The sequence below is a fragment of the Channa argus genome, chromosome 14 (assembly GCF_033026475.1).
Source record: "Channa argus isolate prfri chromosome 14, Channa argus male v1.0, whole genome shotgun sequence".
NCBI lineage: Eukaryota > Metazoa > Chordata > Actinopteri > Anabantiformes > Channidae > Channa > Channa argus.
The window spans coordinates 3,480,545-3,507,305 of record NC_090210.1 but is presented as its reverse complement, the minus strand read 5'-3'; the positions used below and the strand labels follow the sequence as shown (position 1 = coordinate 3,507,305).

General features: G+C 40.5%; 1 protein-coding gene across 1 annotated transcript in view; it reads right to left on the bottom strand.

The window, feature by feature from the left end:
- Positions 1-704: 704 nt before the first annotated feature.
- The window catches only part of LOC137098242 (cadherin-2-like), a 58,229-nt gene continuing 32,172 nt past the window's right edge, over positions 705-26,761 (bottom strand). Inside the window, exons 3-21 of the mRNA XM_067474279.1 lie at positions 25,223-25,443; positions 21,869-22,036; positions 20,911-21,066; positions 19,450-19,594; positions 18,981-19,153; positions 17,499-17,636; positions 16,460-16,627; positions 15,492-15,647; positions 14,582-14,726; positions 14,105-14,277; positions 13,665-13,802; positions 13,013-13,198; positions 12,062-12,315; positions 11,170-11,312; positions 9,845-10,078; positions 8,779-9,012; positions 8,386-8,525; positions 4,615-4,779; positions 705-1,958 (exon numbers count right to left, since the gene is read on the bottom strand). Coding sequence (XP_067330380.1) covers positions 1,752-1,958; positions 4,615-4,779; positions 8,386-8,525; positions 8,779-9,012; positions 9,845-10,078; positions 11,170-11,312; positions 12,062-12,315; positions 13,013-13,198; positions 13,665-13,802; positions 14,105-14,277; positions 14,582-14,726; positions 15,492-15,647; positions 16,460-16,627; positions 17,499-17,636; positions 18,981-19,153; positions 19,450-19,594; positions 20,911-21,066; positions 21,869-22,036; positions 25,223-25,443 — 3,344 coding nt within the window. The 3' untranslated portion in view covers positions 705-1,751. The remainder of the gene's footprint in view (positions 1,959-4,614; positions 4,780-8,385; positions 8,526-8,778; positions 9,013-9,844; positions 10,079-11,169; positions 11,313-12,061; positions 12,316-13,012; positions 13,199-13,664; positions 13,803-14,104; positions 14,278-14,581; positions 14,727-15,491; positions 15,648-16,459; positions 16,628-17,498; positions 17,637-18,980; positions 19,154-19,449; positions 19,595-20,910; positions 21,067-21,868; positions 22,037-25,222; positions 25,444-26,761) is intronic.

Here is a 26,761-nt window from a genome sequence, read left to right as displayed (position 1 = left end):
TAATTTTCATCTTTATCCCTTCGCAGGTCCCAGGTGTCCAGATACACGCTATGTCCCTAGTGTATTTTTTTTGGAGGCGGTCTTCACTTTGAGGTCAGGTCCAGTCTGACCTCCAGCACAAATCCATGAGAGCAGACGGGCGCAGAATGGATTAGGCGTTTCCGTGAGCCTTTGACCTTGACTCGGCTTAGGAACACAGATAATGTATTGTCTTCTTCTTGGCCTGCAGGCCACACGACTTCTCATCAATAGACTTGGGCCCTTAGCATTTTGCTTTTACATAGTTTGTGCAAACAACAAATAATCATAGAAATGATTTATTCTCCCCTTCTGTAAAATTTACCACTTTCGTTGTTATTTAAAGGCTATTGTCCTTTGAGTCTCTGCTACAATACTGAGTTTGACTAGAAAAAGAGGCGTTTTTTTTTTTAGTTCCAAAATTAGCATTTTATTTGGATGGCTGGGGTCAGAGATGTATAATTATCCAGTACACATGGTTTTCCACAAGGCTTAACTCCAAAACCTTTTCCAGTCTTAAAGCTGATTCATTCATTAGTGCCTAGCATGTCACCCCCACCCCACCCCACCCCCCTTTTTGGTACAAATTCAACAGTTGTGCTGACAAAAGAACTACTTTCCAATTTCATTAATGGTTGTTTTTTTTCTTTTTTTTTTATACAAAAAACTCTCTTAACTTCTACACATTTAATGTCACCCAGGGTTTTATTTTTTTTATTTTTTCACTTTGTAAATAAATTTGGGAAAGAACATTTTTTCAGTTTTGTCGTCATGAAAAGATAAAAACATGCAAAAAACTTGAATTTGTAGTCCAAATTATACATTTACAAGTTTGGAACTTTTTGCACTTCTTCATTTACTACATCAAACAAAAGAGATAAGGAAAAAAATATGTACACACGTCTTTTTACAGTGAAGTAAAACTTGAAAATATTCGATGACTAAGGCAAATGAAGTGTACATAGATTAGACCCAAACAGTTTTTTTGTTGTTTTTGTAAAATACTACATCACTTCAGAAAAAAAGAAAAAAGAAAATCTGCTACAAAAAGTATGATTCATAACTCCCTTTATTTGCAACCAGCTGCATAATTTTTAATTTTTAGTGAAAAAGTCTAGAAGTCTAGTGTACTGTACAGTGCTGCTCATAATTTTTTCCTTCCGTCCTAGCCAACAGATGATCCTTCGTTTCCTTTGTAGTTGGTTTAAATAATCTTTAACAAACAGGAGCATTGTGTAACCAAAGAAAAAAGCATGTAGAAGCATACCAGAGTGTAACATACCTTGTTTGAAATCACTCCAAAAGTCAGTACCATTAAAGCCTTTAACATAAAACTAATCATTTAGATCCAAAAAAATGTACAAAAAGGCACATTATATCCCAGTGCTTCTGTACTGTGAAATTCAAGTGTAACTGAGCGCATTCAATACCGACAATCTGAGTGGTGACAGTCCACGAGTGTTCCCTCCCACATCCTCCATAACCGGACCACAGTCTATGCCTAAGCTTTCGACAAGCATATGTATGCGTAGACTACAACAATAAGCCTAGGTTGGTTGTTTTGAAAAAATTTCTGAATCAATGTTTATTTTTTGTTTCTTTTCTGTCACAGTTCTGTCACCCTCTGGGGAATATCAGAAGCTGTCCTTGTCCATCAACAGGAAATCTTTCCTTTTTCTTCGTCTTTGTTTGATCCCTCCATCTTTTCATCCTTCCAGAATTGGCTGTGTGTCCTAGTCATCGCTTCCACCGTACATGTCTGCCAGCTTTCTAAAGCGAGGGCCCCAGTCGTTGAGGTAATCGTAGTCTTGGTCGCCCCCGCTGCTGGAGGAGTTGAGGGAGCTTAGGGAGCCAGCTGTGGAGCCGCTGCCCTCGTAGTCGAACACTAGGAGGGAGTCGTAGGGAGGAGCGGTGGGGTCGTTGTCTGCCGCCTTAAGTCCCTGTGCAGACGGAAATAAAACCACCGTTAGATGAGAAGATTAAACCACATCTGTACTGACAAGGACTGAGCCATAGCAACAGCGCTCCCTCCCCCATGTTGCGACACACAAGCGGGCTAATCTACCCTAAAACCACTCAGTTGGTCTCCCACCACTTCAGGAAATCGGGTTCTTGTCCAGATTAATCAGGCTCTAGTCTTACTGTAAGTATCCTGCTTTTTTGTTTGGGATTCTCCTGATGTTACTGAGTGTAGGATGTAAGGCTGAGCATGACCAGCAGCCTCAAATCACTGGAATCATCTCTCTTTCCCCCACTGACCCCTTTGTAAAGCTCTTTTTTCTCTTCATAGGCCTTGTAGAGACACTACAGCTCTGGCACTGATAACCGCCCACCTACAATCTAACCACATTTATATTCATATTCATCAGACTACTGCCCGAACATTAGCACTAAGCACAAGACTCCGCCGAGGCAGAGATTAGGAGTGTGTTCTGCCACGCATGCGTGTCTTCCATGTTATCTTGAGACTCGTGCCGCTTGTGTCGGGGGTGGATCTCTTTCAAAGATTGTGCTCGACATTCCCAGAAATTCTCAAAGCGTCACGAGAAGTCCTTATGGATTGGTATTGATTTCCAGCCTCGTTCCCTAACAGTACTCGGGAGAGTTGATGGATTGCTAATCTAGGAGTTGAGATGTGTTTTGGCCACGAACCACTTTGGATCCAAGCCTGGTTTCTCCCTTTTACTGCCACAACTGAGGACACCCAACTAATAATAAATGAATTAAAAGAATTGGAGCAACATAACATAAGAGAGATGAGACCTCAGCTCATTGGGAACTTGGCATAGATTTATACTTCCTCTATGCTGCCATTATGGTGCTGAAATGCTCTTAAATAAAAAGATGGATTAAATTAAAGTGACTGGACACTTAGCGATTATTTTCCACTTGTTAGCTTTCGTTAAGTATTTGCTCAGGGCTGTGGTGCTGATAATTTGTGAGGAAATATGACAGATGGATCGTTCATTTCAATTACAACCATAATCGCTCTGCTGGTCATAACCCCCCCCTTACACCCCCATCCACACACACACACACACACACACACACACACACAACCAAATCGCCACTGGCAGTTTCATAAGGTTAGTCACTCACAGAACTGAGCCTCATAATTTTACTATAAGTGAGTCACCCACTGTGCTGCAGACAATTACAACTTTTAGTGGACTGTGGACTTATGTGAACTGTTTTAGTGAACTGTTTTCATGTATTGGAGTCACTCTGTCTCACCAATAACAAAAGATGTGTAATCAAACCCAGGGGTTTATATGCACACAACTCTGCTGAGAGTGAAACAACAAAATGATTCAAAACTATAAATTAAATCACTTCAGCTGGCACCTGTGACTAACAGAGGTCATGTTTACTGGGTGCTAATATATTTAATGTTACCCATCTGTTGGACCAGAGCAGGAGTGGACTAACTAGACCCTTGTTTGTCCGACTGTGAGGTTAAAGTCCTTATGCTAAACCTCTGCCTGTTTTTTTTTTTTCTTTGGGTCCCTCTAATTTAATTAGGAGCCAAAAGTTCCCGGGGTGCGAGCACATTTCAGGGTGGAGCACATTTCAGAAACCTCCCCCACACCGCCCCATCCCCCATCCCTCTCTGTCTCCCAGCTCCTCTGGCAGCTAGCTGTTATCAGTTCAGTCAGATTCCACCTCTACATGAGTTACCATGACTGGGAGTTAACGACAGTCAAAGCTGGGTCTAAAAACAGATCAACTGTGGTTGCAGCGAGCGTTTCTAGGTCGGAATACTCAGACTTGAAAAGTCGCCACGGTCTTGTGAGAATATTAAAACAAGCCTAATGAGGGATGGTGCATTGCCAAATTGCTCTTTAATGGACTATGCAAAACATTACATTCCACTTGTTATCAGCTGTTATGATAAGCAGATTAGGTGTATTCATGACACACGTGAGAGAAAAAAAAAAAGTAGAGCTGGGTATAGGAATCACAGAGATAGATGGTCGGGGGGGGGGGGGGGGGCACACCTGAAAGAGCAATCTATCTAATCTAAAAACATGGGCGCCATCCAAAAACTAGGAGAGAACTCCATTTGTAATACTGAGAAACTCTTGTCTGTTGGAGCCTGTGAAAAATACATGACTGCTCTTTTCATTTTACATTCTCCCTTCATGCTGGAGTCAATGATGGCCTCAGGCAAACGAGGGCACTCTGAACAGTGTACTCCAATAGAAAGCCAATGCATTGCTTCTCTCATCTCCTATTTCTATGCTGATACATCTATAACTCTACTTTGGTGGAGAGTGGAGAGAAAAACAATTATATCTAAGTGCGTTAGCATCATGTATTTTGCAGGCTTTATACATGTCATAGTGGATATGTGTGAGATGAGAAAAGTTTCTATTCCTTTTACTGGGAAAAGATGAAAACAATTCTGGTATGAGCCATATGAGGCAAACTGTTTATTTAGATACAAGTATATTATAAGAAACCATTCAACCTGAAAATGAAATTCAAGCTTTGTAACACCACTGATCCCTTTGTTTCAGCTCTTTTTCTAGGATTTGATTTCACACAGCGAAACAATCTCAGGTTTTAAAAACTGGTGCTACTCAGTGTTTGTACCTCATTGATGAATTCTCCGATGTCTCCAGGGTGTGGTGCTGCTGACCTCATGGGGTACTGTGGCTCAGGGTGGAGGGGTCTCTCGTCGAGACGGCGAATTCCTACAGGCTTGATGGCATCAGGCTCTATCGTGTCTGGCTGCTGGAGCTGACTCAGATCGTAATCCTGTGGGACAAATAGATAGATGGGACGCGGCTTAGCTAGAGCGACGAGGCCCTGAACTGAGTGTGATTATTTCAATACATAAACACTTCCTGTGCTGTACAGTTAAAGAAGGAGTTTCAGGAGCAACTGAGTGGAGGGAAGATTTTTAGAGTTAGATGAAGCGAGAGGAGTTGAGGGAACACGAGGGAAACTTCTTGTTCGCCTAATGTTCTTGTCTGTCACGAGCCCAGGGACAATTTTACACATTAAAAGAGACAGCACTGAGAGGGTCCAAACTGAGGACCACATCATACGAGTGTGTGTACTCGTGCGACGTGCTGCAGGACGGATGTGCAGGGGCCTGTTTTTGCACTAATCAATGCCTAGACACGGGATGGTGGATATGCATAAGCCATTGCTAATCCTATTAACATTACCAAGGCAACGTGAATGGCTCGCAGTTTGTGCAAAGTCATAGGCAGGAAGGGAGGAGCAGAAAGAATGAAGAGAGAAAAGGAGTTAGGAGAGAGAAAGAGAATACGGTGAAGAGCAGAGCTGATCTGAGCTGAATGGCTGGATGGTATCACAGTGACAGCAGATATGATAGAGAAAATGCCATTTGAGAATCAGTCAGTGTGCCTAATAAGCATGCATGATGGATTGTCCCTCTTTAGAAGATTTTCAGTAATCCATCCATCTCTAATATCCCCCTGCAAAATTGTCTTTGCTCAGTTGCACATGTACCTACACACATAGACAGCAGCACTCTCAATCCCAGCAAAGAAAAAAAAAAAACGTTGCAGACATTCCAATGTAAAAATAAACATGAGAATAAATATCAACCCTGCGATGCTGCACAAACAACTCAGAAATACAAACACACCAAAGCAAGTGGGCACTTGATAAACACCTATTCAACCCCACTCTAATAAGTAGCATCTCCAAAGTAAAACAAACACATTGATTATTCATGTGTAATTTCATTCCATGCAGTTTGACAGTAACCCTGAGGCAAGCAGCAGAGGAACAACGGTCATCACACATCATTCAATCAGGCCATCCATCATCTTTGGCTCATTTCAGTCTCACCCCTGTTTGACCTTCTCTGAGGTCGCACACTGGAAGGGTCAGGAGCTGGTGACAGAAGCTGCAGCAGCATAATGGCTGAACTAAGCAGGAAGGCCTAATGACATACCAGCAGCCTTTGGGGAGATGACTCCTCACACATACACTGGCCTGGTGAAATGGCTGCCCCCAGCACTCATGACCCACATTCAACCACAGTAAAATGAACATTGCTGAGCCCTGTGCACTTTATCTGCTGTGAGTAATAGCTGAGCAATTTAAAAGAGAACTGAGTTAATTTATCATGAAGCCAACAAACAGTGTGAAGCCCAAAACCTCTATGAGTAACCTAAGGTTTTATTTCAGTTTACGTTTCTGCCATCATTCCTACAGGTAATTATAACATATAATCACACCCCAGGTTCACTGCAAGAGAAAACAGAGAAGAACACCTGAATCATAAAAACCTATTGCAGCAGATTCTGGATTAATTTTGACCAACATACTAATGAGTGTTGAGTTTTTCAGTGTGCTCACGCATGGCTTTACTTAGGATAACCGAGCTAAAGTGCTAACTTGTTTATGTAAACCAGCATTTTAGGAAATATAATTATTTGCCTTCTTGCTTTGAATTAAATGAGAAGATTAATATAACTCACATCTCTGCAAGAATAGGTAAAAAAATGCTTCACTTACTGCATGAGATTGGAAAAAAAAAAAAATCAAAATCATTTTCAAAGCATGCCCCCACTTTCTAAGGTTAACGTGCTTTAAATTACTCTGAGGTCAGGTTTCGCCTGTAAACCTGTGTCCAACAACTTCCCAATCTGCTGTTATTTCTGCATAATTCTTTTCCCATGGCCACAGAGTGCGTCCCGATCAGCTGTCCGCCTTTGAAGAAATTGGTGTTTTGCCAACTAGTTTAAAGCAGGGCAATGACAGCGACAACTGAAATCATGGTCTGGGAGGGCCCACTGGTCTGACACTTCAATTTCCTTCCCAGCAGGGCATTATAAAGAACACATTGGGTCAGGTCCATTTTTTCTTTCCAACAATGACTTTCTTTCCCCGATTCCGCAGACAGGCCCATTTTCTACCAACATCCTGCCTTTATGTGCACAATTCAGAAAAGTTTCCTTCCGTTTAATTGCTGCACCCATTCATTTGCCTTTAAGCGCTGTTATAGCATATGACAGATTCCGTTTAAACATGTTCTGGTTTACAAGTTTGTGCATTTTGTATGTGAAAGTGAGGATGTGAATACACAAGTGGTTGCACTCCCTTCTGCCTAACCACAGGCAGATGTGTAATGGCTTTCCAGTCATATTGTTACCTTAGACACAGCTTCATTATTGCGCCACAGCATATGTCTGTTTCCAAATGACATCAGCTCACCAATTACTAGGCTCCGAGGCTAATTTGGCACCGTGCTGGGTCAGACCAGGGTTTCCCTCTCATTTCCGCTATACCTAAGCCATGTGAGCACTTTAGCCAGCAGCAAGACTACAGCCCATTTGGTATATCACTGCGGTTTTTATGAAATGATTCCGTTCAGCTAACAAGGGGTCATTAGGACAATTGAATTTGTGTCCGTGTGCCTGACCAGTGCAGGGGCATACAAAGATGTGACTTCAGGGACTAGGACCCAGTTTCAGTTGAAGAAACATTTCCAATATTTCTAGAACAAATTGGGTTAATATTTGTTCCTTTTCTGATTCAGGTTTCTATTCCCACACATTATTTTCAGAAAACAAGGGACCATCTGTAATTTACAAAGAAAACTCAGTTGCTCGCTGTCAATAACTGGGACCTGTTAGCTCTGACTTGAAGAACTAACTCAAAAGGAATGCATTGTACAGTGTACAGTATGTATGCTGCAGAAAGAGAGTAGGTGGCCCTTTCAGGCCTTAGTCTGCTTCAGTCGCACAAAAAGTGTCTCTGTGCTGCATAGATGTGACCTGAATGTTTCTCCTAAATAAAGACCACACACATGCCTTATGTCACCCTTTTAAAGAAATTGCACAGTGACATGAAGTGTAGGCCCAGGTGGCATTTTACATTGTCAAATATATCGTTTAAACACGAGCAGTCATGTAGGAACTTTGTCTAAATAAAATAATATCCAATATTGTTCTATTTTATTTAGATGTAAATCACAAACCTAAGCAAATAAAAGAACAAAACTAAACAAATGAGTTATGCAGTTATGTCAAATGCAACCGAAACCATCTGTTCCTCTCTGATCTTTAAGGTATTTATCCATTAATAACAATTCTAATGTCTAAATGAGCAATGCTCTTTTAGACATCAAGAACATATTGCAATTTTAACATTCAAAACTCAGTTTATCTGCTTCATCAGAAGTGTGTGGGCTTGATGAAATTTGATTGACAGCAGCCTGGCAAGATAAGAAAACAGCTCCGCAGCTGTCATCGGCATCTGATTCAAACGTTGCTAAATCCCGATCAGTGCTCAAATGCAAGTAAGTAATAGTGCCTAGAATGAAAAAAAGCCAAAAGCACAAGAAACATTTTCTTTAGAATCTACATTGCGTCTACATACCTGATCCTCCTCTCCTCCACCTTCCTCATCGTATTTGAGAATGTTGTCTCTCACATCATCCTCAGGATCGATGAGAAGCTGCTTGGCCTGACGCTCTTTGTCACGCCGCTTCATCCACACGACAAACATCAGCACAAGAACTGACAGACACAGAAAGAGCGAGGGAGAAAGTAGAGAAAGATCTCATATTACAAAACATAATAACTTACATATTTTCATACAAATGTAATCGGATCAGATGTTTTAGAGTTTGGATGGGGGCCTGATCGAGGCTATCTTTTTTTTGTAATCCTACAGTAATCTAGTGGTATCTCGGATAATGTTTAGCCGTCTTTATAATCCCTCTGTGTGTTCATGCTATGTGCTGTATGAGAGAGGCACTGAGACACTCACTGAGGAGGATGATGATGCAGAGGAGGATGGATATGATGGCACCAGTGCCCAGACCAGCGGCCATGATGAGCTGTTGGTCAGTACAGTCTCCATTGATGTCACACTGGCACACTTTAATCCGCAGGTAGGAGGTGTTGGACATGGGCAGGTTGCCTGAGTCTGTGATTATGATGGGGATGTCATAGATACCACTTTCAAGGAACCCAATCTTCAGGCTAACCTGAGCATAGTCACCTGAGAGGAGAAAGAACAAAAGGAGTGAGTGACCTATGATGGCTCCTTTTATGAGGAGTTACCTATGACTAAACAAGCTAATGTGATTAAATATAAAATAATATAATGTTTCTTCACCACAGAGGATGAACCCCAAACTCCAAATAGTTGTTTAATATGTGGAATCAACACTGTGCAGTATGGAGCAGAAGGTCCTACCTGGAAGTTACATCAGCATATCTAATCCAAAACATGGTCAGGATTTAGATTTGGAGCATATAAATCTACTGAATACCTTTTGATAATGCTGCTTAGGCTAAATTCCCAGCCGCGATAATCCAAATGCTGTTATCCTATTAAGATATATTCACTGTGTTTCAACTAACACTACCTAATAACTAGCAGTCAATAAATGAGTTCCTCCACTCATGTTTTTATTTCAAATTAACATAAACAATTAATGCCTGCTTGGTAAGGTTAATATAATATTGTTGGTCCCTGCTCTACCTGACCCCTATGTAGTATGATATTTATTCATATTTTATTTGTTTAGGGGAATCACAGAAAAAAAACTTTCATTATGAAATAACAGACTGAATGATACATATTTTATATATTAGATACTGTATTTTACAGTTTTATTTGCAACTAACAAATGTCACATGGCGATCTTCTTGTTTTTTCATTTTTCAAGGATGAATACGATTGGAGGCGAGTGCCAAAAAGGTCAATCTAAGTCCTTGACAGGCTAAAGATTAGTTTCATTTTATTCGTTTAAATTTACATTACAAGCAGCCTAGAATGAAACTAACTTGAGTTATTGAAGCCAAACTGTAAACGGTGTTTGTGTTACCACTGATTCTTGTGATGGTCCAGTTTCTTCGAACATCCGAGGGGCGATAGGCTAACTCAAAGGCGAAAGGCCCCGCGTTGGGGTTCAGGTCTACATCAAGTGCAGTGATGTTGATGGCATTTGGCTCTGGCTTCTCACATATCTCTGCTTCCTGAGGGAATACCTTGGGAGCGTTGTCATTGATATCCAGCAGGTGGATCTGGAGAGTACCTGTGCCACTTGCTGGAGGTACACCTGCATTGAGCACAAATTGACACACAGTTAGCACATACATATTTATGAGAAAAGTGGATCTTTAAACTGTGCATATGGATAGAAATATAAACTACTGGAATGCCAGATCTCATCTTGGACTCATTATGGAGTCGATACAGAAGAGTAAAAAAAAAAAAAAAAAAAGAGTAAAAGACTAAAATATGAAGTTTATTCTCTGGGTCTCATGCTATAATAGGACACTTTAAACAGCTATTTACTCTAGTGGGAGAAGACCCATCCAAACTGCATACTGATCTGAGAATCTAATCTCAAGTGAGGAGGCAGACAGAAAAAGGGAGATATCAGAAGATTTGGGTTGTGTGTGTGTGTGTGTGCCTGAAGAACGTCTTCCTGACGAAGGACGCAGGATGGGAATACTAAAGCAGACAAACAGAGCCCACTGTCGCTCCTCTCAGGGTCCTCTATGTATTCACTCTGCTAAGAGGCTTTTTTACCATTCAGGCCACGCTCAAAGGAGCTAGTCATCCAATGCTGACCCATTAATGCTGAGAAACCTCTTTATTGGTAGAGTTTTTAAGCCTATTGGCCTAAGCTATGGTCTGGAGAACAGGGTAAACTTGAACAGAGGTAAATCCCGCCAGTGCAGGAAGAGGTGAATATATCCACAAGCTGGCTGGTTCTGGAATTGCTAGCACATTAACCCTCAACTAATGTGGTCAGCGTTCCAGACATGTCAGGTACTGGGTACAAGGTTGACCTTCAAGCATGGAGGGTGTCTTTGTCAAAGTAACAGTGATAGTTTTTTTTTTTCCCTCCAAAGGATATACAGAGTGTTTGTGCACTGGCTTTAGGTGAAAAGCATCACAGAGGTAGACAAAGTGATGCTGTGTGGAAGATTGACCTTTGAAAGGTAGGCTAGATTAGACATCCGCTAGGGTTCCTTTTGAAAAGGCACCATTATCTCCTCCTGAATGCTCTAACAATAATGGTCTGGAATAGAGTGCTTGTGTAACAACCAGGCTAAAACACCTAGACCATGTAACGGGTGCATCACAGGACCACAACAAGGTATTTTTGGCAACTGCAGTGCCACTTGAATGGCTGCATACCACTGTCAGAGGCAAGGAACGTTGCATTGTACAGACTGTTCTTCACAAAGGGCGACTCTCTGTCCAAAATTGCGATCGTTGTGATTCGGCCACTGTTGGGGTCAATGCTTAGCCAATTGGCTGGATCTGAGAGTTTGGAGTATCTGAGGGAAGGAAAAAGAAAAAAAAAGAGGTTTACACATTAATTCATAATCCTTACTATTCACTTTAAGCTGGATTTCTAGTTAGTGGTTATCAGCAAGTTTGTCTTTCAGTCATGAAACACTTTTAGAAATGTTTAATTTTGGTTTCTGCAGAAGGAACCTTAGTCAATTTAGTCTCCATTACTATTTTAACAACCCTCTCTTCTAAGATTTGTTATTGTTTTTATTTGTTTACACACAGAGTAAATATTTTAGACATCATGCACTTTCCATAATTATTCAGCCTCACAGGGGAGACAAAACTGGCTTGTTGTTATCAGAAGCTCAAACTAATTTGTAGGACAAACCGTGGAATTACAAAGCTAGCTCATTTCTCATGGACTGTATTCAGGCAGATAAACTCTTCCATGTCCAAACAGCTGTGAGGCAAAGCATTTGAAGATGAAAAGGGAAAAAAATAGAGCTTTAACAAGAATGAGATGGAGACATGTTGGCTGCTTTTTTTGCAGGATCGCCACATAAAGTAGTCAGAGTGAACAGTCATCACAACTTTACTTAAATAATGATTAATGACCTTAACAATGCCCTTATTTTGTTTATTGTTAATCATTTTATTTATTGTGGTTTAAAAGTCTGTGCTGTGATTTTCAGAGCAACAACACATTAAGAATTAACGCTAATTTTAAATGCTGTGACTTGGACGCAATTCTTTGAAGTTTTTTTCTTCCCCATGTTACTGTGAAAAGTACCTGATGCTTTGCACCATGAAGCGATCAGGGTCCTGTGCAGTGAAAGTGGTCAAAGTCGAATCTGGCATCATTCCCTCTTCCAGCTTAATGAGTTTGGGGTTGGGCTCGAAGTAGGGGCTCTCGTTGACATCTATCACTCTGATGGAGACGGTGGCAGTGGATTGACGGGGAGAGTGGATGCCTCGTGCCAGAGGGACCTCGTTCCTCGCTTCCACCGTCAACACATACGTCCTACTGATTTCATAGTCAATAGGCTGGAGAGAGTAAGGGACAGTACACAGAAAATGAATTACATAAGAAAGTAGGATAAATGGACTCACATTGCATATTTGCGTATGTGAAACTGTTGAGAGGCAAATGTAAAAAATGAAAGCTTTTCCTTCCCGTTGTCTGAAAAACACTATTATGAAAGCTTATTGTCGAGGGACCTGAGATAGAGACAGTCTCCTTTTGTGGTCAACAACAAGAGGGGCTCATGAAAGAAGTGTAAGTGTTGAGTTGTTTTCTGAATTGTAAAATAGGCATGAAATATTCATTCAAACTTACACACGATCCAAGACAAGGCGTCGCTAGTTACAGTTTTTCTAACATGTTAATCATTGCCAGAAAATGAGTCGTTTAAAACATGCAACAAAACCGTTGTTCAGTTTTATCTCATAGAAGTCTGATATAACAAAATTCTTCTACTCTTCAAACTATTGAACTGCAGGGTTGGATTATTAATTTGTTCCCTTCATTATAAGGCAGCAAGATAACACATATCACATTTGGATAATACACTCGTGTACAACACACAGAAAAGTCTTAATGCCAGATATTAAAGTAGCCAACCACTCACCACCCTTTTAGAAATGCCTAAATACATACAGTTACATACATACACACACAGAAACAGTGCACATATGAATCTCCAAGGGTTTAAAAATGTATAGTTTGAAAAGGAGGCCTTACCTTGACGACTGTTACTAGGCCCTCGTTAGTGGTGGGATCAGTGGGCACAGAGAACCTGCCGGTGGGGTCGCCCCCGGTGATTTTATAGACAGCATTCCAGGCCGGCGTGTTGGGCTGGTCCTTGTCAGTCACCGTCAGGTTGGCCACAATAACATTCACACGGTTTTCAGGCACCTCGCCGAAAAACTGCATGAATAAACCATGAACGTACAGAACAGCAAGCTGTTAGTGATACTGCTGTGGCAGCACAAAATACACCAAGGCTTGACTCTCACAACACAGCAGGAACAATCTAGGCATCTAAGGTAACTTATCATGTCGTCATGGTCATTCCTTGTTCTCCCCTGATAGCACAACAGTGGCATTACAAATTTCAGTGATTTGAAAGTACAATAAGTGCCTTTCAGTCAGAGAGACATCCCCCGTCGCTGCATGTGTCAACATTCGGAGAGAGGTAGAACACTTTACGCATGGCTGGCTACTTGTATATCTGTAAGGCTTTGGAAATGCTTGGCAAGCAGAACTCGGTAAGTGCGCAGAGCTGACAATTGCGTGCAGATATCCACATTGAGGTGTAATGGGAGTACTTGTACTGCTTTGCTTTACTCTAATATTACTGTGTTGATGTCCCATATAGGAGTTTGTGTCTTACCGTCTCAGCAGTAAACTCCGGCGGATTGTCATTAATGTCAGTGACCCTGATGACAGCAGTGGCTGTGTTGGAGAGGCCATACATGGGGTTGCCCTCCATGTCAGTGGCCTGGATGATCAGTGTGTACTGAGGCACTTTCTGAAATTGAGGGAAGAGAAACAATTACAGGATTATAACACAGTTCTCTACAAACCTATTTTAAACACTCAAGGTGCCTGTGTAACTCAATATCATTTGTAAGTTATTGTTATTATCATGTATATAAATATGGATACGCAAAAGAAAGATTTTGTGTACTTTCACAAAAACTACACAGGCAGTAAAGTACTAAAGTGTAGTAAACTAAGAGAAAAAAAGCCAAGTCAAATACCCAAAGGTAAAGAGAAATGGAGGGGAAAAATGAAAAGGTCACAAAGAGGGAGGGTAAATGTGTCAGTCACCTCTCGGTCCAGGCCTGCTGCCACCGTAATGATGCCCCCTGTTTTATTGTTGATGGTGAACATATTAGAGGTCGGACTTTCTGGATTCTGAGACAGGATCTTATAACGCAGCATCCCGTTAGCTGTTTTGGGATCATCTTTGTCTATAGATGTTACAGTCATAACAAACGTTCCTATGGGACAGAAAGACAGAAAAGATGCAAATACTTTCCCCTTTTCATTTCTTTTTTCAATGGCGTCACAATGCATCAGAAGCTAAGTCATACATTTTCGGACAACACATAATTTATAGATTTGTAATACACACATATATATCCGACGCTGTTTCTTGTGACTCTAAAATCTCAGTCATCACCTAGTACAGCTGAAGCCAAGTTAACAAAATGGCCACCCCAGGAATGCTATCAATGCTGTTTGATCTGCTAACACTCTCACACACACACTGTGACTGTGCGCTTGGATTTGGTGATACATTACCTGGCTTGGAACCCTCTGGAACTGTGCCATTCCAGATCTGATGGGTGAACTCAGGTCTGTTGTCGTTCATATCGATCACATTGATCACAATGTCAATAGGGTTTTCTACCTGGTTGCCATTAAGGTCCACTGCATGAGCTCTCAGCTGGAAGAAAGCACAAACACATTTGGACTATAGAAACTGTTCAGGCAAGAACATTCTTAGCTGTGCAAACAAAACAGTATATTGGTACAAACTCAATGTCAACCCATTAAACTGCTGTGATAATTACGCCCACACACCATAATTAAACCATCATTAACATCTTTTGTTGTATGTACAAGAGCAAACAGTTCGGAAAATTCTCTTCAAACCAGTGTCACCAACAGCAATTCTGTATATGAAAAACAACATGTGACAATAACATGAGCATTTTAGTTGCATTTTAATGATTGTATCTTGAAAAAAAACATCCACTGCATGTATTTATTACTCTTGCCTAAAATCATCACTGGTTCAGTTTTGTTTTACAAAAACAGCTTTTGCACTTGAAGTGCCCTTTTTTTTTGCAAATAAACATAACTGCACAGTTGATGTCTTTTATCTCATTGATATACAGTATCTATTTTGATCCCACCCATTTATGTTCATTTTCAAATATAGATACTGTGGCATGTACTGAGAATCAACAGTACTATGTATGTTTTTCCTTAAAGTCTGTAAGGTTAAGGTTGTTAAAATCTCTAATGATAAGTAACAGCAGGTTACTATGCTATAATATCATCACGTTAAATTGTTTAACTTCTCAGATGGAGAAGTCAGATTCCCTGGGAGACCCTGGTCTTTATGGAGTCTTAATAGGCTGTTTAGGTTACATGTGACAATTGGGATGACAAGAGGGATTTTTTTCAACTATTGTGTCTGACTTACATGGAAGTTGGGGATGTGCTCTCTATCCAGGGGCTTGTTAACTGACAGCTCTCCAGAAATCGGGTCGATGGTGAAGATGCCAGTGGGGGGCTGGTCAGCACCAGGTCCTGTCACACTGTATCTGAGGGAGCGGTTTTTATCATGGTCTGATCGGATCTGTGGGTGTAAAGATAAAAGAGATAAAAGTTATTTCATACCAAAACAAAAAATTTTTTAAATAATCAATTACATATACTTTCTGTATAAAATCCTCTTGTATTTGCTGTGTTATTTACATGCAATAAGCTAATATCAGTCATCACACTTTAGACTAATTTCGTCTATATCAAGAAGCATTAAACCTGTAAAAATCAACAGAAGAAAGTAAACTTTGAGTAGCTGCACCAAGCCAATTATTAATTACTTATTAGAACTGGTATTAACTTACATAAATACTTACATCCCTCCTAATATGACTGGATTAAGTTTAACTGATAAAAATGGCTTGTACAAGACTTAATAGTGGGAAAAGAAGGTAACTTGAATTACGGAAGAAAGTCTCATTTTTATCTGCTGTATTGCTGCTTGTCCTCTGTCAGCCACCCACACTTAGACCTGACCACAGAATTGTTCCAAATGAACTGGGCCATGTGTGTCCTTGAGGCATGATAAAAGGAGCGTAATATCTCAACAGCCAACTGAGGAACAATTGCGCTGGTGAGCTCTTCAGATTTAGCATTACAGTGGCACAGAATGCCCCCTGAAACAAAAGATAAACAATACAGCAGGAAAAAAAGGCCCTGACCTTTAACAAAGTATTGTAAATATGAAGAATTTTGTTGAAGGCATAAGTCTCATGTCTCTGACCCTCTGAGTAGGAGCTCAGGGCAACAAGGAACTCTAAGGTTGTCCTATCAAGAAAAAGACATTTTCTTTGAAATTCAGATTGATGTGTGTGTAGACTCATGTGCATGGGTGAGCTACGTTACCCGGACAAGCTCTTGCGGGAATGGGCCTCGAGAGTTTTCTGGGACATTGATTGGGGGGATGACCCAGTCTCTCTTCATGCGTTTGAGTTGGCTGTCTGTGTTACGTGGTGGAAATGTTATTTCCTTCAAATCCTTTGACATGACTGGAGGGGCAGCAAACTCCAAGACCTGTGGAAAGGAGATGGTGTAGTTATAATGATCACATCTATGCAATAATTTGAGTCCATTGATTTTAATCTGCACTAGCGGGTTTTTTTTTTTTTTTTTGAGTTGGTCAGTCTGTCCACAACAGACTAAAACATCTGAAAATCGAATGGATGTTTTTCATGGATTGCAATGAAATTTTGTGCAATTATTTATGGTTCCTAGAAAACGATTCCTACAAACTTCCCCTAACTTTATCTCTAACACTATCATTGACACTGACAGTAGTTGTGAGTAAAACAGTAGCACAGTGTAGCACCTAACAGAACTAATCTAGTATTAGATAATGGTAAAGGTGTTAACCTCACCACGATAGCTTTTTCTCTTTTAGTGTATTAGATTGCTGATATTAGTATTTGACTCAAATCATCACTAAATAAAACCTCCTAAACCTGTTAGCATGGCTACAGAGTCTTATTATGTTCAACCTGTGGGACTGAAATCATAATTTTGATTACATAATAACTCAAATTAAATCCAGCACATGTCTATCCACTTACTGGATGGACACCTTATTCCAATGGTGTAGGCTGATGGATGACCCAATTTTCTGGAGTTTAAAAAGGAAAACTGATGTTGTAATAAAAGAAAACCAGCTGTCATCGTCTACTACTATACCTAATAAGGGTTTCCAAATGTGATTTAAAACCTGCTCAAGATGTGGATTATATATCTGTGTGACTTTGGGAAGTCTTGGCCAGCAGAACGTGGTAAGGGAGCAGAACTGATGGTTGTGTGCAGATATCCACATTGAGGTGAAATAGGAGTCCAATTGGTGCTTTGCTTCACTCTAAGATTACTGTCTGGATGTCCCAAATTTGAGACGGTGTCTTACCGTCTCAGCAGTAAACTCGGGCTGACTGTCATTATTGCCAATGACTCTGATAACACCGGTGGCTGTGTTGGAGAGGCCATACATGGGGTTGCCCTCCATGTCAGTGGCCTGGATGATCAGTGTGTACTCATGCACTTTCTGTAATAAACAGAGGAGAAGCAATTACAGGATTAAAAAAAAACACTATTCTTACAAAAACATTTGAAATGCTTGGGTTAGCTGTGTTAGCTGCTATTTTGCAGTTTATTATATACAGCAAATTTTTAAATATATTGTCTTCTTCATGTATACAAATGAGGACAGGCAAAAATGTAGAGAAGGAAATATAATAGAGTTCAATGCAAAACAACAGCCTGAAAAATTACAACATAGTTGAATCAGCACCTCTTCAACTCATTCAGCAAAACCTGAGCTTTCAAAGCGGATTATAAAACACATGTGTTCCCTATAAGCTGGTAAGTCTGTATTCATATTTTTAACTAAAATAAAACTAATCTGAACTGACCAACTTGTTGTGTGGCATTTTATATAAATCTGATTTATTTATTCCTTATTGGGGGGGTGGGGTGGGGGGGCTTGTGAGTGCATATGTGAGACTAACACCTCTGCTATGTAGACCATCATAGAGCTAACAAATGACTCTTTTCACATTAAAAGCCACTCAGGTGACGGACCAGTTGTTGGGTAATGAGAGCCGGGCAAATTACTTTCATGGTGGCAACAGGCGGACATAAAACTGCTGCCCAAGGGTGGAAGTGATTGAGCAGCCACCTAGTCTGATTGCCCTCTCTAGAATTGCACCAACTGGCTCCAGCTTTCTTTATTATTTTATTTATTTTCTCAAACAGCCATGCGATCCAATTAAATGAAAGAGTGGTAGCATTTACAGCATGGGGAATGGAGAGCAAGAAAATGCAAGTAAAGCGTCTGCTTCAAAAAAAAAAAAAAAAAAAGAAACAGAAAAAAAAAAGACAGAAGGTACGAATGAGGAGATGGAAACATTTAGCTGCTCAGTGATGCACGTTGCCTCCTTGTAAGAGTAAATAAGTGTGAAAGAGCCAAGTCCATTTCTACTTCTTATTTAGCTGGTAATCAGCAAAATTCCATTTGCCTCATTAGTTCTCAGACATTTGGTATATTAGCTAAGATACTTAAGCTGTGTTTTGTCATCATATTTAAAATCAAAAAAGCACAATCTATTTATGTAAATATACAAAATTGATGAGTTGATCTACAACAAGCAGCAAATGCAAGACAAAGATTTGTTAACATAATAGACGGCAGTGCTAGGGAAAGCTTCACCTACTGTAAATGCAAGATACAACAAGTCTTAGTGTACTTTCACAAAAAACCCGAACCGGCTATGAAGTGCTAATGTGGAATGAAACTAAGAGAAAAAAGTTAAGTCACGTACCAGAAGGTAAAGAGAAATGAGGGGACAAATGAAAGGCCACAAAGAAGGAGCGAAAATGTGTCAGTCACCTCTCGGTCCAGGCCTTCTGCCACCGTATAGATGCCTCCTGTTTTATTGTTGATGGTGAACACGTTAGAGGTTGGACTTTCCGGATTCTGAGACAGGATCCTATAACGCACCATCCCATTAGCTGTTTTGGGGTCATCTCTGTCCGTAGCCGTTACAGTCATAACCAATGTTCCTGTGGGACAGAAAGACAGAAAAGATGCAAATACTTTACTCAAATGTCTCTGTATTTATTTCTTTTTTCAATGGCATCACAATGCATCAGAAGTTAAGTCATATGTTTCGGACAACACATAATTCATAGATTTGCAATATATACATTTATATACTCTAAAATCTCAGTCATCACTTAGTACAGCTGAAGCCAAGTTAACAAAATGGCCACCTCAGGAATGCTATCAATTTCGTTTGATCTGCTAACACTCTCACACACACACCGTGAATGTGTGGTTGGATTTGGTGATACATTACCTGGCTTGGAACCCTCTGGAACGGTGCCATTCCAGATCTGATGGGTGAACTCAGGTCTGTTGTCGTTCATATCGATCACATTGATCACAATGTCAATAGGGTTTTCTACCTGGTTGCCATTAAGGTCCACTGCATGAGCTCTCAGCTGGAAGAAAGCACAAACACATTTGGACTATAGAAACTGTTCAAGCAAGAACATTCTTAGCTGTGCAAACAAAACAGTATATTGGTACAAACTCAATGTCAACCAATTAAACTGCTGTGATAATTACGCCCACACACCATCATTAACATCTTTTGTTGTATGTACTAGAGCAAACAGTTCAGAAAATTCTCTTCAAACTAGTGTCAGCAACAGCAATTCTGTCTATGAAAAACAAATGGATTTGTTTTCCTTTACTAGCTCAAGCATGTGCTGGGACATAAGGCAAACAGGGATTAGACTTAGTCTGATACCTGTCACATGTAACAATAACATGAGCATTTTAGTTGCATTTTTATAGTTGTTTCTTGAAAAAACATCCACTGGGCAACTGTGGCACAGGAGCTAGAGCAGTCCATCAATCCCGCAGTTCTTGGTTTGATCTCAGGCCCCTCTGGTCCCACGTCAGTCAAAGTGTCCTTGAGCAACACACTGAACCCCAACTTAGTTGCTCCCGGGTAGTGTTGGCCAGCCGCATAGCGGCTCCCCCATCGGTGTTTGAGTGCCAATAGGTAGAAAAGCGCTATATAGGTGCAGACCATTTACCATTCACTGCATGTATTCAGTGCTAAAACTAAATCATCACAGGTCCAGTTTTGTTTTACAAGAACAGCTTTTTTTTGCACTTAAAGTGCCCATTTTTTAAATAAACATAACTGCACAATTGGTGTCTAACATTTGATTTTATGTTATTGATATACAGTATGTATTTTATTTTATTTTGATCCTAACCACTCATGTTCATGTTCAAATATAGATACTGCAGCGTGTATTGAGAATAGTCAATGCTATGTATGAGAACAGTGCTATGTATGTCTGTATATTTCTCTTACAGTCTGTTAGAATTACTAATGTTAATAAATTATGTTACATTGCAAAGAGCCTAAATCCAAAGAAGAAATTATGACATACATTATTAACCTAAATCAAGAATGGGCTCCTCCTATGTTTAGTTCACATTCAGCTTAAATTGAATGAGCATGGACATTGTTTTTTTTATTGTTAGAATCTCTAATAATAAGTAAGAGCAGGTTACTATAATATATCTAACACACACAGTTCATTTAAAATGATGGAGAAGACAGATTCCCTGGGAGACCCTGGTCTTTATTGAATCTAAACAGGCTGTTTAGGTTACATGTGAGCCTTGAACACCTACCAACTGGCAGGACTGTACAGCACATTTATTTTTTCTTCAGCAGACTGGGGGAAAAATGCAAATTAATCTGATATTTTTTCATCCATTGTGTCTGACTTACATGGTAGTTGGGGATGTGCTCTCGATCCAGGTGCGTGTTAACTGACAGCTCTCCAGAAATCGGGTCCATGGTGAAGATGCCAGTGGGGGGCTGGTCAGCACCAGAACCTGTCACACTGTATCTGAGGGAGCGTTTGTCATCATGGTCTGATCGGATCTGTGGGTGTAAAGATAAAAGAGATAAAAGTTATTTCATACCAAAACAAAAAAATGTTTTTAAATAATCAATCACATATACTTTCTGTATAAAATCCTCTTGTATTTGCTGTCAGCTTTGTGTTATTTACATGCAATAAGCTAATATTAGTCATCACACATATCAAGAAGCATTAAACCTCTAAAAATCAACAGAAAGTAAACTTTGAGTAGCTGCACCAAGCCAATTATTAATTACTTATTAGAACTGGTATTAACTTACATAAATACTTACATCCCTCCTAATATGACTGGATTAAGTTTAACTGATAAAAATGGCTTGTACAAGACTTAATAGTGGGAAAAGAAGGTAACTTGAATTACGGAAGAAAGTCTCATTTTTATCTGCTGTATTGCTGCTTGTCCTCTGTCAGCCACCCACACTTAGACCTGACCACAGAATTGTTCCAAATGAACTGGGCCATGTGTGTCCTTGAGGCATGATAAAAGGAGCGTAATATCTCAACAGCCAACTGAGGAACAATTGCGCTGGTGAGCTCTTCAGATTTAGCATTACAGTGGCACAGAATGCCCCCTGAAACAAAAGATAAACAATACAGCAGGAAAAAAAGGCCCTGACCTTTAACAAAGTATTGTAAATATGAAGAATTTTGTTGAAGGCATAAGTCTCATGTCTCTGACCCTCTGAGTAGGAGCTCAGGGCAACAAGGAACTGTAAGGTTGTCCTATCAAGAAAAAGACATTTTCTTTGAAGTTCAGACTGATGTGTGTGTAGACTCATGTGCATGGGTGAGCTACGTTACCCGGAGAATCTGTTGCGGGAATGGGCCTCGAGAGTTTTCTAGGACATTGATTGGGGGGATCCACCAGTCTCTCTTCATGCGTTTGAGTTGGCTGTCTGTGTTACGTGGTGGAAATGTTATTTCCTTCAAATCCTTTGACATGACTGGAGGGGCAGCAAACTCCTGGACCTGTGGAAAGGAGATGGTGTAGTTATAATGATCACATCTATGCAATAATTTGAGTGCATCGATTTTAAGATGCACCAGGGGCAATGTCTTTGAGTTGGTCAGTCTGTCCCCAAACGACTAAAACATCTCGAAAGCTAATGGATGTTTTTAATATATTGCGATGAAATCTGATGCAATTATTTATGGTTCCTAGATAATGATTCCTACAAATGTCCCCTGACTTTACCTCTAACACTATCATTGACATTAGTTGTGAGTAAAACAGTAGCAAAGTGTAGCACCTAAGAGAACAAAATTATACTAATCAAGTATTAAATAATGGTAAATGTGTTAAACGTGTCAAATCATAACTAGATAAAACCTCCTGTTACCTGTTAGCATGGCTGCAGAGTCTTATTATTATGTTTACCCTGTCAGAGTAAAATCTTATTTCTTATTACATAATCCCCCAAATCTTCTCCAGCACGTCTATCCACTTATTGGACTGACACCTTATTGCAATGTTCTAGGTTGACGGATGACACACTGGGGTTACAAAATGAAACTGTTGTTGTAATTAAAAAAACAAAAAACAGCTGTCATTCTACTACTATACGTATTTATAAGCTATTCCAAATGTCATTTAAAACCTGCTCAGGATGTGGGTTTAATCAAACAACCCAGATTTTATAGCATTCTTTGCAGCCTAAATTATGTACAAAACAACATGTGACAAAAATGGTATAATTCTTTGGTGTGGCTCCTGCAGAAGCTGGGCGGTACCAGCACCAGCACCAGCCTGCTTGAAATGGCAGGCCTTTTCTTATGTCCTGATAAAATGCACCCACACAGACAGACCAGCTTCCATAATGGATCTGCCATCCTCCCTCAGCTGTAATGAATGAGATTTGAAACAAAGGAGGATGGTACCTGCAAGCCAGACACTAAACACACAGATGGCTCAAATTGCCTATGCTGCTGCAGAGACTGAGGAGACTGAAGTGGTGCCAGAGAAAGTTAAACTAACCTTGAACAAAACAAGGAAGGAAGGAAAACATGAAAACAATATGTAAAATCTGTCAATGTCAATGAATGATAGTTGGGATTTCACTGGAATTGTCACTGGCATTTTTCCTATAATGCCTATAATTATCTGAGTTTTGACTTGTTGCAAAGTAGTCAAGTGTCCCATGCAAAAACATATCAATGAATTGCCACTCTGCCACCTTATATCATGACCCATATCCCCCATTCCCATACCTCTAAAATCTGTCGGAGAGCTTCCACTAATCATGTTTGAAGTTCGTTTGTACTGCTTTTACACATTGGGAATGCAGAGAGGCAAGCAGGCAGATAGTGAAGAAGCATGCTTCAGAAATATCTATTACCCGATTAAAATTGGTGCGAGTGAGAGCAGTAATTATTTGCAACCTGTGTCTGGAATGATAAATGGCATGGTGGGTTCACTTAGCCCAACATGCATCTATCTCTGGTGCGCTGGAGGTCTGCTGCCATCCACACTCTCCATACCCACCGTCTTCTGACTAGGAGTCTTCAGAGTCCAGGAGAGTGTTACGCTGAGCGATGACCTGAGTGTTTATGAGCGTGTGTAAAGAACTATGCGTGAGTATTTAGCATCTCCTTCAGAATCTGAAACATTTTCTCCTCACAGACTGTGGTGGAGCTGAGGTTCTAATAGAGGGGGCGATAACAAGTGAGGACACTCATGTTAATGAGGACATTGTTTGGCTGCCATTGATTAAAATGTTTCCCCAAGGCTGCAGCATTCATGGCACTAATAAAGAAATTTAATCACTGATGTGATTAAGAGATGTGTGATGATTCATGACAATAATTGTGCTGGGGGGGGGGAAGATAGCCACTCATGACCTAATAAACGTGCAAGATGTGGGAGAGTCAATCCCTGATTTCATTACAGACAAATCAGGGCAAACCTAACAGCTCTCAACAGATAAATAACAATGGCACAGTTTATAAATTGTACCAACATGTCAAAGTCATGTGAGAATGTGGGTTTTGCTTAAAATGTGAATAATGGTATCAATAAAATGGCATGATGTAGGAGCCCCTGTAGGAAATGCGTGTCAGTGGTGTTGTAAAGCCATAAAATCATTACCAGCTACAGGCTTAATTTCAGCGCAACAGACCACTGCACCCAAAGCACTGACAGTAACCTCGCATAACTGTCAGTATTAACTTTTAATCTGCAGACATATGAAATATTACACTGGCCTTTCCCGAGATTATCAGCGGCACCCGCACGTTTTGTAAGTGGCCACTTGTTGTCATCTGTTTAAGTGTATTACAGGGATTAGAAAGAAAAGCACATTGTTCTTTGTAAAGCAAACATGATTACAGGATGTTCATTAAGATGTCAGAGGGCTAATGAAATCTTACAGCAGTGATTATTAACATATGCACATAAAAGCTCACTTATAACCCTCCACAATGCGTCAGGATAGAGAGCAGCACACACAGTTGGGAACAGCATGTGTGTCTGTCTGTAGTGTCAATCCGAAAAGTTTGAATTAGTAAATATTATCAAAGTGAACAGGATCACACTGGCACAGAAGCTAAAATCTCTACAATAGCAAAGTCTTTAGAGCGTCTTTTCATTTCCTGGTTACAGAGCAAAGCAAATGGACCATGTGGAGAGCTCTTTTTGTGCACTTCCTCTGATCTTTGGCTAACCACAATGTTGACATATGAACACACGGTCATTCTAACTAATTGCAGATGACTGCACAACATGTCCAGCGGAGCAGTTAAAGCTGCACTCTGCAGCTCAAACAGATGCTTCCCATCATCCAAAGCACTGAAAAAGATGAGTCCCCTTTTTGAAAGATAATGCAATAACCTCCTAGCCACAAGGCATGCTCAGTGAAATCAACTTTATCAGAAGCTATTTTGCATCTGCTCATGCCATCCATTGACCGTGATGAGTATATGTTTGTGCTCCGAGTAAACTGACACGTTAAGTTTTAATTAGCAAGCATCTAATCCGGTCTCTCGGAACACCTGCTACAATTTAGGAAACTAGTCATCTGTGAATGTGAGGTATATGTCTTAAAAGTGGAAGTTATTCGATGCAAGGGCAGAATTGATCGTTCCACAGGAACATACATCAGATAACTGGCAAACAAGTCTGAAATATTATAAAAGTGGTTGACTGATGGGTATATTCACCTGCTGGCTTGAATGTGTGTAAGGTGTCAGCACGACTTGGGTCACCCATTGCTGCTGCGTAGTTGTGTCGCTGGCTTTAATAAGCAATGGTGACACAAGGAGAGGGGAGCGCTGAAGACTCCTGGCAGCATATACTACTCCGTTGGCTTCTATCTGGAAGTCAGATGGGTTGCTGCACTCGAATCGTACCAAACCACCTCGGCCACAGTCATGAAATCTCACTGCAAGACAGAGACAGATGGGTTTAAGTTCAAAATTAGCTCAAGAGTGAGAGAGAAACCTAGGGAAAAAGTAAGTATATCGAGACAAAGGAGGTGAAGATAGACAGCTAGGGAGACAGACAGAAGGTCCACAAAGGTTTTTTGATTCTGATTCTCACTCATGCATTATTCACTTCAAGCTGTGCCCCAAAGGTATTGCTCAAAACAGGTGCAGTGGAGGAGAGAGTTGCAGGGAGTGAAAACCACAAAAAAAAAAGGAAGTGTGACCCTTAAGAGCTATTAAACAATAATCCAAAGACCCCAAACACTACATTAAAAACCCATCATATAAATTAGAACGTTTAAAAGCCTCACTGTGTTTAGGTTTGGGAAAATATATACAGTACATATGAACATGTTTCATTCTGCTAGATAACTCGCAATGGCCTCTGACCAAGGCCTGCTAGTTTGCATGGTAGCTTTATCCGCCATGACATACAGGGATGCTTTCCGCGGATGACTACCGATCCACAGTTCCTCGAGAGACTGAAGCAAGTGCATGTGATGTTTATTGCATCAGCAAGTTCACACAGAAAACGCAGTAACTCACGTATGCATGCAGACGCCGCAGACAGGTGGCTCATGGGGGCGCAAGTCCCAAAGGTGCCTCAGTGGCAGTGGTACAACACCAGTTCATGTTACAAGTGAGTGACAGTACAGCCGCCGTATATCCTATGTGCACACAAACACAGCTAAGAGACTCATTGTGTGATGCTTTGGTGTGGATACGCTTCCTTGACAGCCCCCCCCCTCATGTTTATAGCATCAAAACAGCATAAAAAACAAAGATTTAAAAAAAAAAAATCCTCTTGGCAACAGCACTCACGTTACCATATATCATTTGTGTGAAGAGTGTACTGGTGTTGGTTTAAATTATTAAAGCATATGTGGAATTACTCAACAACAGCCTTGAAGGAGGGGGCCTAATCTTCCTTTTTGCTGCTACCTTGGGGACCCACTGATGTGTTCAGAGCATCGTCTGCAATCTGAGCACAATGAGTTCCTCTGAGCAATGGAAGGGGATGCAGGAGGTGAGCTTGGGGTCTAAAGGAAGTCATACATTTAACCACCAGACTTAATTTAATAGTATCAGCCCAAACACTTGCAATCTATTCTGCCAATGTGCACCACACCCTGCTACCAATAAATCTGGTGATGACAGGGGTGAATTTAACACCTTTTTGTGCTGCGTATAACAGCCGACATGGCAGATGTTTTCTGGTAGATGTGCCTGGTCCTAACACTGACAAAGATGTACTGGCTTATTAGATGAGCATCT